At 41.6% G+C, this 20,213-nt stretch overlaps 1 protein-coding gene across 1 annotated transcript in view; it reads right to left on the minus strand.

The window, feature by feature from the left end:
• The window catches only part of scml2 (Scm polycomb group protein like 2), a 66,895-nt gene extending 53,598 nt beyond the window's left edge, over positions 1–13,297 (minus strand). The window contains exons 1-3 of the mRNA XM_084337390.1: positions 13,084–13,297; positions 11,887–11,975; positions 10,375–10,618 (exon numbers count right to left, since the gene is read on the minus strand). Of these exons, the coding sequence (XP_084193516.1) occupies positions 10,375–10,618; positions 11,887–11,975; positions 13,084–13,282 (532 nt within the window). The 5' untranslated portion in view covers positions 13,283–13,297. The remainder of the gene's footprint in view (positions 1–10,374; positions 10,619–11,886; positions 11,976–13,083) is intronic.
• Positions 13,298–20,213: the final 6,916 nt, after the last annotated feature.

Genomic DNA, 20,213 nt, shown 5'->3' on the forward strand with positions numbered 1-20,213 from the left:
AACAGCCCCTTCTGATTGATTGATTGATTTTATTTATGGATCCAAAGACACAACAAATCCAAGGGATGACATGCAAAAGTGACAACACTTATTTCCAGCATGGTCCCAGATGTTCTGACCAAAGGACATAATACACAAATAACATATAAAACACATAGAGCAAAAGTCCAATACAACAAATCCATATTCTACATCTAAAAACAAGACAATGACATCCTGACCAAATACCATAAAATAGCGCATTTCTTATACCATCATTAAAACAATAATCCAATTATGACCTGACAGCTATCCGGCCACTTTACCCCAGAGATATGAGTGAACCTGACCTTTAAATATGCCTCTAGATCCTGACAGTTTTATCCTAAGTGGAAGGCTGTTCCACGTTGAGATCCCGGTGTAGAAGAATGAGCTCTGAGCCATAGCCTTGACCCGCGGCACCTAACATCAACATGGGAGTTATTTTTGTCGATAAGGCCAGTTTTGCTTCGAAAGGCCTCCTTTGTCTCATAATGCCGTTCAGCAGAACTCCTATGGATCCGACCAAGTGGAACATAATATCGATACAGAATATAGAGTTGGTCTCATCATGTTTCTATGGTGATCCTGACATTGAATTTGCAATGATATGTTGATATCAAAATCGTACCAGTAGTGCCTATTAAGTAGAGCATACAATAATCACAAAGGATGTCATGAATAGGTGAAAAGATGTGTCTAGCGTGGGTCTCCAAAGCAAAATGTGGTCTCTGAGAAGGCTCAACTCGGGAACACTCTGGTATAATGAAATAATGATAAAACAGAGAAACTTTGGCAAAACCAAATAAAGACCAAATAATGTGTTTACTGTGATGGATTATCTAGTTTGTTGTCTTGTTGTTTGGTGGAAGTTGTTTTTCATGCTGTGCAAGAATGAATGTCAGCAAATGGCTTATTTTGGATGTAGGACATTTTACAATGATACAGTATGGCCAATACTCTGACTGTGTGGTGACACCACCAGGAATAATGTTAAGGTAGAGGGGCAACCTAGACGATTGGCATACTTAAAGTAACACCGGTATCATTTAAATAAGATAAGATATGATTCTTATCAACCTAGACGATTGGCATACTTAAAGTAACACCGGTATCCTTTAAATAAGATAAGATATGATTCTTATCAATCTAGACGATTAGTACACTTAAAGTAACACGGGTATCCTTTAAATAAGATAAGATATGATTCTTATCAACCTAGACGATTGGCATACTTAAAGTAACATCGGTATCCTTTAAATAAGATAAGATAAGATATGATTCTTATCAACCTAGACGATTGGTACACTTAAAGTAACACCAGTGTCCTTTAAATAAGATAAGATAAGATATGATTCTTATCAACCTGGACGATTGGTACACTTAAAGTAACACCAGTGTCCTTTAAATAAGATAAGATAAGATATGATTCTTATCAACCTAGATTATTGGTACACTTAAAGTAACACCAGTATCCTTTAAATACTGAGGATTTTCTTTTGAGACCTAAGTTAGAACCTATTCAGTTCCTGAAATCCTTTCTTAGAAATATCACACACAGGTCTTTATAAAGTGGTATTTGGTCTTGAGATCTTTAGCAGGGAATTGCATTACTTTCTTACTCAAGCTGATTAATTTGGATAAACCCAATGGCCCCCAAAATATTTTAATTTGACTACTGTAGTATACAGCTCTTTTCTTCCTCACTACAGTTCTGTTTCTGTTCAACCTGCGGTGAGTAAACGGAACACTGTGGACCTCGTGGTTTTAGCAGCAGTCTGTCAGCTGACATTAGCTGTCATACACACAATGATGTAGTGTAAAATGGTGGGTAAACTTATGAACTCCAGTCTGCTCCCTCCATTCATTCCTTCAACTCCAGGCTCAGAAGAACATACTTTTATTCTTTAGTGTCTGGATCCTCTTGATATGGTTTGGTTTGTGCCTATGTGCTGTGTGCATTGTGTGCAACATGTGTATGTTTTTTCTTTTTTTTTGTGATTTTACTTGCTTGCTCTGATTTGTACAGCATGTTGGTCAATGTGGGTTATTTCTTTTAATGTGCTTTGTAAAGACATATGACTTTACTTGACTTAAACGGAGGACGCCATAGCCCAGGGGTGGCCAACCAGTCAGAGACTAAGAGCCACAAAAAAATGACTGTGGTACCACAAAGAGCCACACCATATACCAGCGTTTCTCAACCTTTTTTTTCAGTCACGGCACCCTTCATGTGTTTATAGGTCTCACCCTCTGGCCTCTGAAGTTGCTAATGTCTTTTTTATTTGGGCCTCACAGGGTTAAAAGTACCCTGTGAGACCCACGGTTGCAAAATTACAAAATCACTTTTAGCCATTTAAAAAAATAATGTTTATTTAAAAAATGTTAAAGGGGAACTATTTTACTATTTCTTTCACTATTTGGGCACTTTTACACAATTCCTGTGAGTCTATGGAACACCTAGGTTTTTTTCAAAAAAAATGCATTGTTTTGTATTTCTAATCAAGTACTAAAAACCGCATTTTTCTACCTCAAGATCTTAAGCCGTTTTGAGGCTGGGCTCCAACCACTGTGTGGCCTGGTGCCAACTGCCACATCAACTGCCACATTATTATGCAGCTGAGAAATCTCTGACATCACAGATATGCACATTTTCAGATGACTCAGTTCAGTGAGGGTGAATATTGTGAGAGGAGAATTGGAAGAATTCGCCAATATGAGAATTAGAGACATATATCCTATTAATATAAGTCCACATAGCTAAGAAACAATGGTAAACACTGAAAAAAGCCATTTATAAGATAGTTCCCCTTTAAGCACATGTATAGTCAATTGGTCCTGTTGTTCAGCCTCACAATGCTATTTGATAGTAAATGTGTTTATATGTCCCACCCTCTGGCCTCTGAAGTTGCTAATTTCTTTTTAATTTGGGCCTCACAGGGTTAACCTCTTAAGCCCGAGATATACAGTAAAAGTGTATATTTTCAGCATTATGTTTGTTTACCAATTATTTTAACTGTTATTAGTGAAATATAAGATTATAGAAATCTCAGGGCATTGAGTCGGAAACCGGCGCATATTGACAGGAGGAAGTGGCACAGCCAAAAGTGAGTGTAGTCTTTTGAAGGAAGAGACTCAGGGCTTTCAAATTTCGAAAAACTACCCTACCCAGCTCACACCATGCAGCCCCTGTCAATCATCTGACTTCTGGATTTACTTTTTAATTTCTCTTATTTTTTGGGATTATCTCCCACAAACCTGAACGTTATTGCCATAAAACAGAACGCAGTTAGTTTCTCTACCTTTCTGTGAACGTCTTGCAAAAAACGGTGTTGCAATATGATGAAAAATGGTGGAGAAATTTACATTATAAAAAAGATGGCAGAATTCAGTACTGTATCTACAAAACCTTCTGTTTAATCATCTTCCCTTTATTCATTTGCTTAGATTTTTCAGGTCTGGTCAATTTTAGCATGGTGTTATTTACAGTCAAAGATTCTTTTTTTTTTAAAATAGAATTGATATTCTCCTTACAATTTACTCAAGCCTAGTAACAGACACACTATTTCTGACACTGATCCATATATGTCCCTAGATTCAGATACCAAGAACATGCAAATGGACCATTTAAAAAAAAATTGTAAATGTTTATTCTACGTCCTTATGGAATGAGTGACATAAAAAAAAAATAAAGTAAAAAAAAAAAAAAAAGTAAAAAAAAAATATTTTTATTTTATTTTTTTTATTATTTTTTTTTTATTTTTTTTTATGGATGGAAGAGCCGCACATTGACGGGCAAAGAGCCGCATGCGGCTCGCGAGCCGCGGGTTGGCCACCCCTGCCATAGCCCATGTGCTGCACACAGCAGCATCACACCTGGACAAGAGGCAGGGGAACTATGTGAGAATGCTGTTCATCGACTACAGCTCAGCATTCAATACCATAGTCCCCTCCAAACTCATAGCCAAGCTCAGGGACCTGGGCTTGAACTATGACCTCTGCCAGTGGGTCTTGGACTTCCTGACGGGCAGACCCCAGGTGGTAAGAGCAGGCAACTGCACCTCCTCATCCATCACGCTCAACATAGGGGCCCCCCAGGGCTGTGTTCTGAGCCCCCTCCTCTACTCCCTGTACACACATGACTGCGTGGCACAGCGGAACAACAACACAATCATCAAATTTGCTGATGACACAGTAGTGGTGGGCCTGATCTCTGCCAACGACGAGAGGGCCTACCTGGAAGAGGTAGAGAATCTGTCACAGTGGTGTCAGGAGAACTGCCTCTCCCTGAACGTCAGCAAAACAAAAGAGATGATTGTGGACTTCAGGAGGTCGGGGGTCAAGGACTACAGCCCCCTCAGCATCGACGGGGCACCGGTTGAGAGAGTGAACAGTTTCAAGTACCTCGGAGCCCACATATGCGAGGACTTGACATGGACCACACACATTGACAGTGTTGTGAAGAAGGCACGACAACGCCTCTACTTCCTCAGGCGCCTAAGGAAGTTCCAAGATCCTTAGGAACTTCTACTCATGTACAATAGAGAGCATCCTGACTGGCAACATCACCTCCTGGTTTGGGAATAGCACTGCACAAGACCGTAGCAGACTACAAAGAGTGACACGTTCAGCAAGGACCACAATGGAAATAAGCTCTGAGCTTTTTTGTGTTTCATCCTTGGCAGTATATCCCGACTGTGCTCTTCTGTCACATGTTTATTTTTTATATTGTCAAATAAAGTCATTCATTCATTCATTCAGCCGAACGCACAATGGGGCTTCCCACCCTCCAGAACATTTACAACAAGCGGTGCAGGGGGAAGGCCAAGAGAATCATCAAGGACTCCAGCCACCCGAACAACTGCCTCTTTGAACTGCTGCGGTCAGGCAAGCGATACCGGAGTCTTAAGGCGAGCACAGAAAGACTCAGAAGAAGCTTCTATCCCCAGGCCATCAGGCTGCTAAACGAACAATAAACACTATGCAACAACCATCAAATGCACACAGCACACACACCCACACGCACACACTCACTTAAACAAACAACACACTGCAGCACCCACTCTCCACTTTAGATCACACAAACACACTTTATATTTATTGATAAAGGATTTGCACTACAACTCGTACACCTACTGTAAATTGTACCTAAATTGCACCTCATCCCATTTCTGCCTTGCACTATATAGTATTGTATATTAGTACACTGCATAGTATATTGTATATTATATGGTAACTCAGTTACGTCTATTCTGCATCGAACATTGTACATATGTCTATACTGAACACTGTGACCTCATTTTTTTTTACTTCTAATTTACATGCTATACTATGTTATTTTATTTCATACTTATCTTGTCTTGCACAGTCTCTGGAGTGTAACAGTAAGAAGCATTTTGTATAAAAGTATTCTGCACTTCTGTATGACAACTATTAAAGAAACTTGAAACTTGAAACTTAAAAAGGTGGGTAAGCTCTTATTTTGCCATTTATTTTCTCATGTTTTCCACTACAATCCCTGACTACACACTAAAACAACTTTTCTCTATATCATACAAATACATTTATTTGGTCATGCTTTGGTGAAACAAATTAATCATGTTCAAATTTCACTATTACATGACCAATTTTGTATTTTTGCAAAAGGCACAACTTGTTGCTCCCTCTCAGTTTGCACCAACTGCCATACTAGTGTTGCATCATTCAAAATGACAGAAGTATACCAGGAAACAAGCATGACATTTGTGATAAGCTGTAACCAATCCAGCTACAGGAAACCCCCATTCTTACACCGATACTTGCTGCCTTGACATGTGCCATAGCACTATAAGCATTATCTTTATGCAGTTAGTGGCAAAATGTAGACCAAGGATAACTGAAAATGTGTAGAAGGTCTAGTGTCAATCAGACATATAAGTGTACAACTTGTAGTATGTACAATAAAAGTTGTATATTTGGAGATTTGATCATAGTGCCATCTGGCGGATTGGTGTGGTATTTGTTGTGTGGCATTGGCACATCAGTTGGCAAATTCAATTCATCAATTTTGTAAATAGCACCACCATGTGGCAGAACGACCAAAGTGTACTTGGGTAGAAAATTGTTCTCAATGAAACTGGTCACAACATGGTCTGTAGATTATTTTGAGTAACCGTGATTTCTGGAAAGAGATATTGCTGTTGAGTTTTTCAAATGTATTCACTTGGTGCTTTAATTGCCACGAACCCAGTGCCATTCAGCTCCATTCTATTCCACATCACCCCTGTCCTTGCCTCCATTCATTGGCTTCCAGTACGCTACAGAATACATTTGAAGGTTCTCCTGTTAGTTTTTAAAGCCCTTAATGGTCAGCCCCCCTCCTACATCTCAGACCTCCTATCCCCCTATTCCAACACCAGGTCCCTCAGGTCAGCCTATCAGAGGCTCCTGACAGTCCGGAGGTCTAACAGTACTGTATTTGCAAATCTGGTATGTCATAAATGTATAGATGTAGCAGTACTGTCTATCTGTATGTCATGTATGTCATAATTTATATGTCCTGATGAATTGAAAATGGGGGACCCTGATGTAAACAAGATGAAAGTCTTTCTCTGGTCTGCGTCCCCTTAACAATTGTGTGTATTGAGCTGTACTGTATTGTACCCATTCTGCAATCTGTTAATAAAGTTTTCAATCAATCAATCAATAACATTAAGCTCAGGGGGGGCTGTACCTTTGCTGTCGTAGCCTGTGGAACAGCATCCCCACCTCCATTAGGCTTGCCCCCTCGACATATGCCTTCAAGTCTAGACTCAAAACCCACTTCTACTCATTAGCATTTTCCGATGTACCCTCATGCCCTGTTTGCTTGTGTGTCCTCCCGTAAAACTGAGATGTGATTGTTGTCTATATGTTGTCTAGATGTATCTATGTGTATCTACCCTCTGTACAGCACTTTGGTTGACATGTGTCATGTTTAAATGTGCTCTATAAATAAATCTGATTGATTGATTGATTGATTGATTGATTGATTGATTGATTGATTGATTGATTGATTGGAGTGACGGCAGACATCTCTATTAAAGATATCTCAAAAACTCCCTAAATCACACCGAAACTCGGGTATCACAGTAGCCAAAAAGCTGATCGCATCACGCTGGTTTCAACCGGAAAAAATGTGCCGTAAAGTTTGGTTTCTTACATATCTCGATGTAATTTACCATGAAATATCTACAGCAAGAATTCTGGGTCTCAATGAATCCAAAATGTCAATGTGGTTAGAAGTGGTGGAGAGAATAAAAGCTAGCTTATAATGGTAGTGTCTGGTTAGGTGCGAGGGATAGTGGAGGTACTTCTCAAGGTGGGGTCCGGGAGGGGGGGGTTCGAGCTGAGCATATGTGTGTAGGTTTTTTTTTTTAGATAACAGGTATTATGGGTATATCTTATATAAGACAACTAACTAAAAGGTGATCTCATTGGATGTGCCCTGACAATTAATGCTTGTATATCTTATCGTGTGTTGTCATGTTTGTTTATATGTTTGTTTAAAAAATAATAAAAAAATAAAATACAAAAAAATCACACCGAAACCATCTGGATGGATAGATAGCACTTACTTATTTTTTATTTTTGGTAAACTCATTAAAAAAAATCATATTATGAGTCTTTTCTAATATTGTTTTGTATATTTTAAAACATTATTATTTCCACAGAAATTGTGCTTGTGCTGCCCTCTAGTGGTGTAAACATGATGATTCTAGTGGTATACACATGATGATTCTAGTGGTATAAACATGGTGATTCTAGTGGTATACACATGATGATTCTAGTGGTATAAACATGATGATTCTAGTGGTATAAACATGATGATTCTAGTGGTATAAACATGATGATTCTAGTGGTATAAACATGATGATTCTAGTGGTATAAACATGATGATGATTCTAGTGGTATAAACATGATGATTCTAGTGGTATAAACATGGTGATTCTAGTGGTATCAACATGATGATTCTAGTGGTATAAACATGGTGATTCTAGTGGTATAAACATGGTGATTCTAGTGGTATACACATGCTGATTCTAGTGCTATACACATGATGATTCTAGTGGTATAAACATGGTGATTCTAGTGGTATACACATGATGATTCTAGTGGTATAAACATGGTGATTCTAGTGGTATAAACATGGTGATTCTAGTGGTATACACATGATGATTCTAGTGGTATAAACATGGTGATTCTAGTGGTATAAACATGGTGATTCTAGTGGTATACACATGCTGATTCTAGTGCTATACACATGATGATTCTAGTGGTATACACATGATGATTCTAGTGGTATACACATGCTGATTCTAGTGGTATAAACATGATGATTCTAGTGGTATACACATGCTGATTCTAGTGGTATACACATGATGATTCTAGTGCTATACACATGATGATTCTAGTGGTATACACATGCTGATTCTAGTGGTATAAACATGATGATTCTAGTGGTATAAACATGATGATTCTAGTGGTATACACATGCTGATTCTAGTGGTATAAACATGATGATTCTAGTGGTATACACATGCTGATTCTAGTGGTATAAACATGATGATTCTAGTGGTATACACATGCTGATTCTAGTGGTATACACATGATGATTCTAGTGGTATACACATGATGATTCTAGTGGTATACACATGATGATTCTAGTGGTATAAACATGGTGATTCTAGTGGTATAAACATGGTGATTCTAGTGGTATACACATGATTCTAGTGGTATAAACATGATGATTCTAGTGGTATACACATGATGATTCTAGTGGTATACACATGATGATTCTAGTGGTATACACATGATGATTCTAGTGGTATAAACATGATGATTCTAGTGGTATACACATGATTCTAGTGGTATAAACATGATGATTCTAGTGGTATAAACATGATGATTCTAGTGGTATAAACATGGTGATTCTAGTGGTATACACATGGTGATTCTAGTGGTATACACATGATGATTCTAGTGGTATACACATGATGATTCTAGTGGTATAAACATGATGATTCTAGTGGTATACACATGATGATTCTAGTGGTATACACATGGTGATTCTAGTGGTATAAACATGATGATTCTAGTGGTATACACATGATGATTCTAGTGGTATAAACATGATGATTCTAGTGGTATACACATGATGATTCTAGTGGTATAAACATGATGATTCTAGTGGTATACACATGATGATTCTAGTGGTATACACATGATGATTCTAGTGGTATACACATGGTGATTCTAGTGGTATAAACATGGTGATTCTAGTGGTATAAACATGATGATGATTCTAGTGGTATACACATGATGATTCTAGTGGTATACACATGATGATTCTAGTGGTATAAACATGATGATTCTAGTGGTATAAACATGGTGATTCTAGTGGTATACACATGATGATTCTAGTGGTATACACATGGTGATGATTCTAGTGGTATAAACATGGTGATTCTAGTGGTATAAACATGATGATTCTAGTGGTATATACACATGATGATTCTAGTGGTATAAACATGGTGATTCTAGTGGTATAAACATGATGATGATTCTAGTGGTATACACATGATGATTCTAGTGGTATACACATGGTGATTCTAGTGGTATAAACATGATGATTCTAGTGGTATAAACATGATGATGATTCTAGTGGTATACACATGATGATTCTAGTGGTATAAACATGATGATGATTCTAGTGGTATACACATGATGATTCTAGTGGTATACACATGATGATTCTAGTGGTATACACATGATGATTCTAGTGGTATAAACATGATGATTCTAGTGGTATACACATGATGATTCTAGTGGTATAAACATGATGATTCTAGTGGTATAAACATGATGATGATTCTAGTGGTATACACATGATGATTCTAGTGGTATACACATGATGATTCTAGTGGTATACACATGATGATTCTAGTGGTATACACATGATGATTCTAGTGGTATACACATTCAGGGGGAGAAAGGCTGGTCTGTCTCTGTATACACTCGTGTGCACAAATTATCCAAAATGTGGAAACTAATTGTATCTCGTGCGCACGCATAGCATTTTGAGTGCTCAATGTGGTAAAACATTGCCTCAATATACTGTATATATATATATATATATATATATATATATATATATATATATATATATACAGTATATAAAAAAAAAAAAAAGTATTCTCTCTACGGCCACTCCGGTGCTCCATACTTGTTCTAATTAGCTAATGTTCTCATTAGCATGGAAATTGACATCTGTCAAAAGAGACCACTCAAACTCACACTCAAACATGAATAATGCAGTAAAAGAAAATGACAACTTACAGAAGTTGCCGGGCGGCTGCAGGCTGTGTTTGGTGAGGCTGCACCAGCCGACAGGGAAGATGTCTCTGGAGTCAAAGGGACACCAGTAGTCAAAGGCCCCCCGCCAGCCGTCGAACATGACAAAGATCTCCTGACCTCTGACCTCTCCCACTGTGGCTGGACAGATCAGGTAGGGGTTCTTCCTGTCTACTGCCTCCAGCTTCATACCAGGCTGGAACTGGTTCTTAGAAGGACTGACTGGTTCCTACACACACACACACACACACACACACACACACACACACACACACACACACACACACACACACACACACGCACACACACATGCAATGTTTTTGACATTTGATGAGTCTCTAAAACCTAAACAGATTTATTACCTTTAAAAAATAAAAGCAGATCCGGTCAATTTGTTGTAGGTTTGAGTATGTTGTGTATCTTTGCCTTGCACGGAATGTGTATGGGGGTGGTTACCCATGATTACCTGCTGCCTTACTGGAAGAAATATTCCAAACATTCTGTGAAAAGTCGGTCAAACTACACCTCAAGTGAGAAATACTTCCTTTACTGATCATTTGAAAATGGCAACATTATCAAAAAAACATAAAAGGAAACACAAAAAGATATATTACACGTAATAATATTGCTGCAGAGTTTGTTTATACTCAAAGTGAATGGAAGTGAATGAGGAGCCTGACACCTGGGAGGAATGGTGGTGTTGACAGTGGACTACAGGAACAGCAGTGATCGCTAGTTTACTTGATGATGACTTTAGATAGAGGTCAGACTGCTGATGTTGAAGTTCTACTAGAAAAAGTGAAATATCCCTTTTAAAATCCATTTGGTCCATAACCATGGTATGTAAATGTGTCTCAATTCAGGGGCTTTATCCTTCAAAGGCTGCATTTGAAGAGCGAATGAGTCCGAGCGGCGCGACCCCGGCTGTCCCATTTTGAAGACTCCTTCAGTGTAGAAATGGAACCTTCTGTTCCCCAATTTTGAGGATCCAATTAATTGATCCCTCAGGAGAGCCAAGTATCCCAGAATGCATTTCACACCAAGCAGCTCCTATGGCTGAAAGCTGTTGTAATGTATGATCTAGGAACATTATTATTATTATTATTATTATTTGGAGCATTATTATGTCACTTTATGAAGTTGTAAAAAAAAAATCTATTTAGATTCACAATATTTGGTCAGTTTATCCAAATAATGCCCGTTTGGAAATTTGCTCCAATGTTTTGGGAGATGGAGCCGCTGTGATAGGATTGGGGTTGATGCATGCCCAGTTGTAACTGGGAATTTATTCATCTAGCTACTAACTTGGGAGACTGAGAAATGACGATTGTAAATCTCACGCTGAACCCCCCCCCCCCCCCCCCCGCTCAGTGTATCCTTCAGCACATGATGCAGCCCCTGAATTGAGCTTGCATGTACCGTACAGTCATAACACTTTCCTTTGATCACCACTGTCAGCCTGATAGCTACCACATGCCTCCAGCATGCAGTCTGTACCTTCTTGAAGGCTGAAGCGGGGGCCATCTCAGCTCCACTCAGGGTCCTCATGAGGAACATGGGCCATGAAGAGGCGTTCATCCTGAAACCTGAGCACAGGGTCAGACAAACAGCACTTCAGACCTCCCTCTCATTGTAATATTGTACAGTAAGTATATCATTGTGCTGGGATGTCTCAATTCAGTAAGGATAGGGTTGCTGACCATCATCATCACCCAAAGTATTTTCCACCCACTGTACTCATTTTGTTACAGTTATTACGTGAGTTATCAAAAAAAATGTTACTTGGATATTACTTTCTAATAGTAATGAACATCAAAGAGAGTGGAAGCAACAATCAGGAGTTGGATCCAGACACAGTATCAGCTGAATGGGATTTAGCCATAGATGTAATAATTTTTTTTTATGTTAGCTTGAAATGCCAACTATTTGAATCCCAAGGTGGAGTTAGTCTATAATTAGGCTATCGTAAAAAAATTACGAGAGTATTTTGTGCGGAGATTCCAAATGTTAAGATATAGTTAATGTATTTTGAACATTTTAAATCGCAGAGCAAAATACATACCCTTCCAAAAGGGTAAGCTCCAGCTTCAGACAATTACATTTAAAGCTAAGATTTATTAAAATATTAAATCCCTTTCAAATGAGACCGCTTCTGGGTAAAATGTGCGATCATCAGCAAGGATTATTCTTGTCGCTGATGCTCTCATTCACAGATTTATATAATTTCAAAGTTAGTTCATCATTACAGAACTACAACATGAATAGGTAGTGGCACCTCACTTATCCTAACCTGACACTTCTGAACTAACCAATCAATAACCAAAAGGGAATAATGAAATATTACAAAAATATATTCTGGAATGTCCTTGTTGATACAAAAAAAAAGGCTTTTGTCTGCCATTCAATGTATTTCAGTTCTCCAAATATTTAATGAATAACAACAACCTTTATTATACCCAAGAGGCTCAGATGAACTCTATTGACCTATCTTAAGCCCTGCCGTCTTTTCTTGATCCTCCAATCACAACTGTTGCTTGATTGTGATTGGAGGATCGATAAAAGAGGGCGGAGTTTGACACAAGTCAATTCTACTGCAGCAACTTTTGCTGAGAAAAGTAAAATATTGTCTCAAGTATTGTAAAGTATTGGAAAGTATTCAAATGATATTGTTAACATGTCAGGGGCCTCCCTCACCCAGTGGTGGCTGCAGCATATCTCCAGTCCTCTCACAGGTTCCAATTGGTTGGATATCTGACGAGTCGACGAGTCGCCAGAAGTCATTGGTATTGTCACTGCCGTCCAGGCGCAGGCGCAGACGCGTACCCATCATACCCATCACCGTGGCGATGCACACAGAGTTGGAGTTACGCGGGTCACGTGCCTCGAGTTTCATGCCGGCCTTGAAGTCATTGGAGGGGGGGATCCTGGACTGGAGAGGAGGACACGACGACACACACAACGCCTTCTCGTAATTTATTCTACAGGCATTCTATGAATGATGACGTTTGGATATGTGTTATTTCTTGATTGTGCGAAGAATGTGAGGAAACGGATTAGTTACCTGTCTGAAGCAGTTGGGAGAGGCAGCAACTGAGGTGGTCTCCCTCAGGTACGCTTCCCAACTGAAGGGTTCTGTAGAACAGGGGTGGAACAGACTGATTACTGAAAGGTTCTAATCCCAACGGACTATACAACGACAGATTCTACAACAGGAACAGGGTTGAGGAAACTGTTAGATGTTCTAGAACTAAATTGTTGTAACAGACCGGGGGGGGGGGGGGGGGGTACTGAGAGGTTCTAGATAAGACTGAACGTATTTAGTTGCACTTCTCAATCAAAGGTTATTAGATGGAACAGGACATAGCATAGACTTGATTTGTGGAGAAGGTCTAGATGGAAAAGTAACAAGACACATTAAGAACATTTGTGAACAGAGCCGACCGTTGGACTTGTCCAGAGCGGAGCCTGCTGTGACGCCGCCTCGTCTCTCCTTCTTCTCCTCTGGAAGAAGAAACAATTCAATCACCCATCAGCATTTTAGGTTGAATGATTAAAAAAAGAAGAAAATCGAATTACGATTATTTTGTCTGACATGATTCACAATGTTGACCAGGGCTCTACAGTGCGACCATATTGCTCGCATATGCCCCTAAAAATATGTGTGTGCGATCCTGCAAAATCAAGTACTCGCACGGCGTGCGAGTGGGGCCGGCGAATGCATAGTACAGCCACTTTAGTCCTTTTTTTTCCTCCGCTGCGAGAATCGTTAAAAAACTACAATTCCCACAGTTCACAGCCGCATAAACGTTCCAATCACAGTAGAGTTTCCTGTGGTCACGACCGTCACGTGACTGGAAACTGAAAGTAACGATCAGCGTCACTGTCTGAGTCAGACAATACAGCCATGTCGAAGCCCATTCATTTTTATTTTGCGCGAAAGATACCGGAGAATGAGAAGTCAGGCGAGGCAGCTCATGTTACAGAGGTGATGGTTAACGTTAACGTTAACCAAGATACTGACGCTAGCCAGCATGCTAGCGAAGTTGGCCAAGCTAGCGAGGCTACACCCACTGTAGCACCCAATGTAGCCACTGTAGCTAGCGAAGCTACACCCACTGGAGCCGGAGGGAAGACATACAAATTTAACGTGAATTTGCTAAACATTTCCCCATGTGTGTACAGCTAACTTGGCTAGCGTTATCAACCGCAGAGGTGGGCAATAGGGTCCAGCTGCATCGCCGGACGGCTCCCAGGGGCACCAACAGCTCTAGGGCCCACTCGTACCTGGCTCCCAGGGGCACCAACAACAGCTCTAGGGCCCACTGGTACCTGGCTCCCAGGGGCACCAACAACAGCTCTAGGGCCCACTCGTACCTGGCTCCCAGGGGCACCAACAACAGCTCTAGGGCCCACTGGTACCTGGCTCCCAGGGGCACCAACAACAGCTCTAGGGCCCACTGGTACCTGGCTCCCAGGGGCACCAACAACAGCTCTAGGGCCCACTGGTACCTGGCTCCCAGGGGCACCAACAACAGCTCTAGGGCCCACTGGTACCTGGCTCCCAGGGTCACCAACAGCTCTAGGGCCCACTGGTACCTGGCTCCCAGGGTCACCAACAACTCTAGGGCCCACTGGTACCTGGCTCCCAGGGGCACCAACAACAGCTCTAGGGCCCACTGGTGCCTGGCTCCCAGGGGCACCAACAGCTCTAGGGCCCACTGGTGCCTGGCTCCCAGGGGCACCAACAGCTCTAGGGCCCACTGGTACCTGGCTCCCAGGGGCACCAACAGCTCTAGGGCCCACTGGTGCCTGGCTCCCAGGTGCAGCAACAACAGCTCTAGGGCCCACTGGTACCTGGCTCCCAGGTGCAGCAACAACAGCTCTAGGGCCCACTGGTACCTGGCTCCCAGGGGCACCAACAGCTCTAGGGCCCACTGGTAGCTGGCTCCCAGGTGCAGCAACAACAGCTCTAGGGCCCACTGGTACCTGGCTCCCAGGGGCACCAACAGCTCTAGGGCCCACTGGTAGCTGGCTCCCAGGTGCAGCAACAACAGCTCTAGGGCCCACTGGTACCTGGCTCCCAGGGGCACCAACAACAGCTCTAGGGCCCACTGGTACCTGGCTCCCAGGGGCACCAACAGCTCTAGGGCCCACTGGTACCTGGCTCCCAGGGGCGCCAACAACAGCTCTAGGGCCCACTGGTACCTGGCTTGCCAGCATGTTTGGTTCTACACACACAGCACCTGTTTTCTGTCTTCCTCGCCTTTTTTATTTTTATTTATACCTTTATTTATCCAGGCAAGCAATTAAGAACAAATTCTTATATACAAGCCTGTCCAAAAAGCAAAGGCCTTTTGTGGGAAGGGGTGGGAGGCTGTAACAAAAACAAGGCTATGTACATGCATACAAGTAAATAAAATACAAAATGACAGTAGCAATAGTATACAAGGACAACAATAAATAAGGGAGAGAAGGAAAGGGAGAGAGGGAAAAAGAGAAAGGGAAAAAGAGAAAGGGAAAAAGAGAAAGGCCTTCTCACACTGACTCTGGTAATTTGGCCAACTTCACTGTTTAAAACATGAAACCAATCAAATACACATACTAGCTAAGCTTACATAACAATATAGAAATGCCATTAATCTTTGTTAATTGCTATTTGTAAAAGAAAATATATATATTTTCTCACACATTACACATTACAACATTAAAATATTATTTTCTTTAAAGGTGATTTTCTTTTACCATATAAATGTGCGGTATATTCACATATATTCTTAGAGAGTTTGATATGTTGATAGGTAAACCATCATGAGTAAAACATATTGTTTCATGTCCTGAGTGCATTGGAGGGTCAGTTTTGGGACCAAACCAACAGAACTGATTTGAACCGAGAAACATATGGAAATGTAGCATGGGAATGTGTGCTTTAAGTTCCTATAGACCTTACCTCTTTGTGGTGTTCTACCCATGGTGACCCAGGGTTCCTTTCCTCTTCGTGCTGGGATGACCTTAGACAGGCAGACACCTTACCAATTCCCTACACACACACACACACACTGGAGAAGGAGGAAAAATAAACATTATAAAGACACAAGAAGTGACATTGTAACGGCCAAAATGGACTTAATGTGCAATGGATTTATGTGACCAGGGGGTGGCGCTTCTTTTATATAAGCGTCAGGTACACCTGTAGGAGGAGGAGTTTTGACCCGGAAAAGGCAACGGTTTTTGACCGCACGTACGACGCAGGTCTCAGGTCGAAATGTTTGTATCCAATTAGGTATCATATTCATTATCATTTAATCAGTTTAAGGAACAAAAAACAAGGATATTCTGTTTGCATGTGAAGCAAATAAATATCATTTTCCAAGAAAGCTGCCTGCATTGTGTCATTGGGACAAGGACTGTTTGGTATGAGACCAGGAATATAACGGCGCGTCAGCCAGTCTAACTGGGGATCAAGATTTCTCAGTAGCTCCGTATAAGACGGGAGCTCCTTTAATATTAGTCAAAAACCCCGCACCAGTTGGACTCTTGCTTGGAGACTGGGGAAGATTCGATGCGTTAGGGGACGTCGAAGAATCTCCACCGGAGAAAGGCGAGGAGCTGCTGCTGTTGTTGTGTGGAGGAAGAGGATCCGCCTGCAGCCGTTCGTGGAGGAGGAAGACACCGGTGCTGACCCGAAGTGGCTGAGGATCAGTACTGGACCGCGAGTACTGTTCCGTGAGGCGACATCATGGTACCCAACGCAAGGAGGTATGTGAATAGCGCTATATAAATACATGGCCATGTAAAATTGTGTGCACACATAACTTGGGGTTGAGCGTAAATCCATGGTTGCTGAAGAGGAATAACACTTGACTACGCGGACCTTTTTTGTAGTGACTATGTTGCGCGACTCGTCACCAGCCGTCTCGTTTTAATTCAGACAATCTAATAACATGGCGACGCGCAAAACGGCATCACACGTTTCCATGGAGACCACAGCGCGCTCCGCTGTTAGCGGTGACGTCACTGGGAAACGTGTCGTTAAAATGACTGCCAAGGCTGTTGCAGAACATTGTGGCAAATTGGTTGCCAGCAGAAAACGTAAATTTAACATGGCAGCCAAGATAAAAGATTCAATTCTTGGTTTCATGTTAAATAATGAGAAGGAAAAAGTAGAGAATGCTCTTACAGATTTGAATCAGGTGTGTTATGAGGCGAAATGCATACATGACAATCTTCTGTTGGGTTATACGTTACATGATGAAAAAGAAGAACAAGACACCTGGTTTAAAGCAAAAATGTTGTCGATCAATGAGTGTATTTCAAATGCAAAACTGTGGGTTTCAAATATTGAAGGTATAACGAATGTATATGATGGTAAAACAACTGAAGGTGATTTGCATTTAATGGATGATGGTATTGCTCCAAATGACAGTGTGTCAAACATTGTGAGCAAATACTCAAAAACAAGTAGCAGGTCATCTGCCAAGATTTTAGCTGAAGCCGATAGAGCTGCACTTCTCGCTCGTGCTGATTCTCTAAAAGAAAAACATGCTTTGGAGGAGCAGGAGCATCAGTTGAAGGAGCAGGAACTAAAGTTGAAGGAGCAGGAGCATCAGTTGAAGGAGCAGGAACTAAAGTTGAAAAGAAAAAAGGAACAACTAGAGGTGGACACTGCATTGGCTGCAAGCACTGCAAGGTTGGCCGTGTTGCACTCCTCTGAAAGTAAGCGTTCATCTCGTGCACCTTCAAATGCAATGAATTCCTATTTTGAAAGGGAACACCACAAGCTAAATCCTGTTGCAAGGGAATACCAACCTGGGACATTAACACAACGAAGTAAATTGACACAATTGTCAATACCACCAAACAAGCCTGTGGATGTGAGACCAAAGGAACGTGGTCAATGGCATAGCACTGCTGCTAACCGCCAATATAATCACAACCACAAGGAACAGGAAAGCAGAATGGGAACAACTGACAATGTGCAAATCAATTCAAACCAACCTGCAAACATGCTTATCATCATGGAGAGGCAAAATGAGATAACTGCTGCTCTGGTGCAGCAACAGCATTCCAGGTCTCTGCCACCACGAAATATCCCAACATTTGAAGGTGACCCTCTCCAATACAGAACATTCATCAAAGCATTTGAACAAGGAGTGGAGGAAAAGGCAACAGACGCTGATGCTTTGTATTATCTGGAGCAGTTCACAAGAGGACAGCCACAGGAATTGGTGCGTAGCTGCCAGCATATGGCTCCTGAGCGTGGTTACGCAGTGGCAAAGGGTCTTCTTAAAGAACACTTTGGAAACCAGTACAAAATAGGAAGTGCCTACATGCAAAAGGCCTTGGCATGGCAAACAATAAAATCTGAGGATGTCAAGGCACTTCAAGCCTACTCCTTATTCTTGCGTGGCTGCTGCAATGCAATGGAGGAGCTTCAGTACATGCAGGAGTTGGACATGCCTGTCAACATGAGGGCCATTATATCAAAATTGCCATTCAAGATGAGGGAGCAATGGAGGAGTACGGCTCATGGCATAATGGAAAATACACAGGAAAGAGCTCACTTCGGTGATATGATCAGGTTTGTGGAGCGACGCGTCAGTATTCTTTCTGACCCTCTGTTTGGTGACATACAGGATCCAAATTCTGGTGTGGTTGGCACAAAATCTCTCACCAGGTTTAAATCATATCCACCCAACAGAGTAAAAGGAAATATTGTCGCCACCACAGTAACAACCATGGACATATCGGAGAGAGCCAAGGAGCTAACATCACCAACATCAAGTACAAGGAATGCTAGGAGAGCTGGATGCCTTTTGTGTGCTCGCAGTCACTCATTGGAGGAGTGCAAACAACTTCAGGAAAAGCGGCACAAGGAGAAAATACACTTTCTGAGGGAAAAGGGAGTTTGCTTTGCATGCTTATGTGTTGGTCACATGAGCAGAGATTGCGAAAGGCGCTTGGAATGCAAAGTCTGTGGTCAAACTCACCCCACCCTGCTTCACATTAAAAGGCAACCATCTTCTCCAGAACAGTTAAAGCAACCAACGTCACTGCAAACATGTGGACATACAGGGGCCGGTAAGGACCGGTGTGTGTTATCCATTCTCCCTGTACGTGTGAAAGCAGCAAAAGGAAATGCCATCATACAAACCTACGCCTTCCTGGACCCTGGTAGCTCAGCCACATTCTGTTCTGAACGCCTAATGCAGAGGCTGAATATCACAGGCAGAAGAACCAACTTCCTGTTGAGCACCATGGGGCAAGAGACAGTTGTTCCAGCTTACTCCTTGACTGGGTTGGAGATAGCTGGTTTGGACAGCGATGACTTTTATGTTCTTCCGGAAGTTCTCACACAGAAGAAAATGCCAGTCACGGCTGAGAACATGGTGACACCCGAAGAACTGTCGGAATGGCCATATTTGTCCAACGTACACATCCCACGCCTAAAAGCAAATGTCGACCTGTTGATTGGAACCAACGCTCCCAAGATATTGGAACCTTGGGAGGTCGTCAACAGTCACGGGAATGGCCCGTATGCTATAAGGACGGTGCTGGGATGGGTCGTTAATGGTCCACTGAATGGAAACAGTGGTGTTGTGGAGACAGAGTTTCCCTCTGCTATGGTCAACAGGATCTCAGTGTGCAGACTAGAGGAAATGCTGGCCAATCAGTACAATCACGACTTCAATGAAGTAGCTGTGAAAGAGAAGGAAATGTCCAGAGAAGACGTAAGGTTTCTGGAAATTGTGGAAAGTTCAGCAGTGCTTCAGGAAGGGAGGTACTGTTTGAAATTGCCTTTTAGGAACAAGGAGGTCTGTCTGCCC

The sequence above is a fragment of the Notolepis coatsorum genome, assembly GCF_963971535.1.
Source record: "Notolepis coatsorum genome assembly, chromosome: 20".
In the NCBI taxonomy this organism is placed as follows: domain Eukaryota; kingdom Metazoa; phylum Chordata; class Actinopteri; order Aulopiformes; family Paralepididae; genus Notolepis; species Notolepis coatsorum.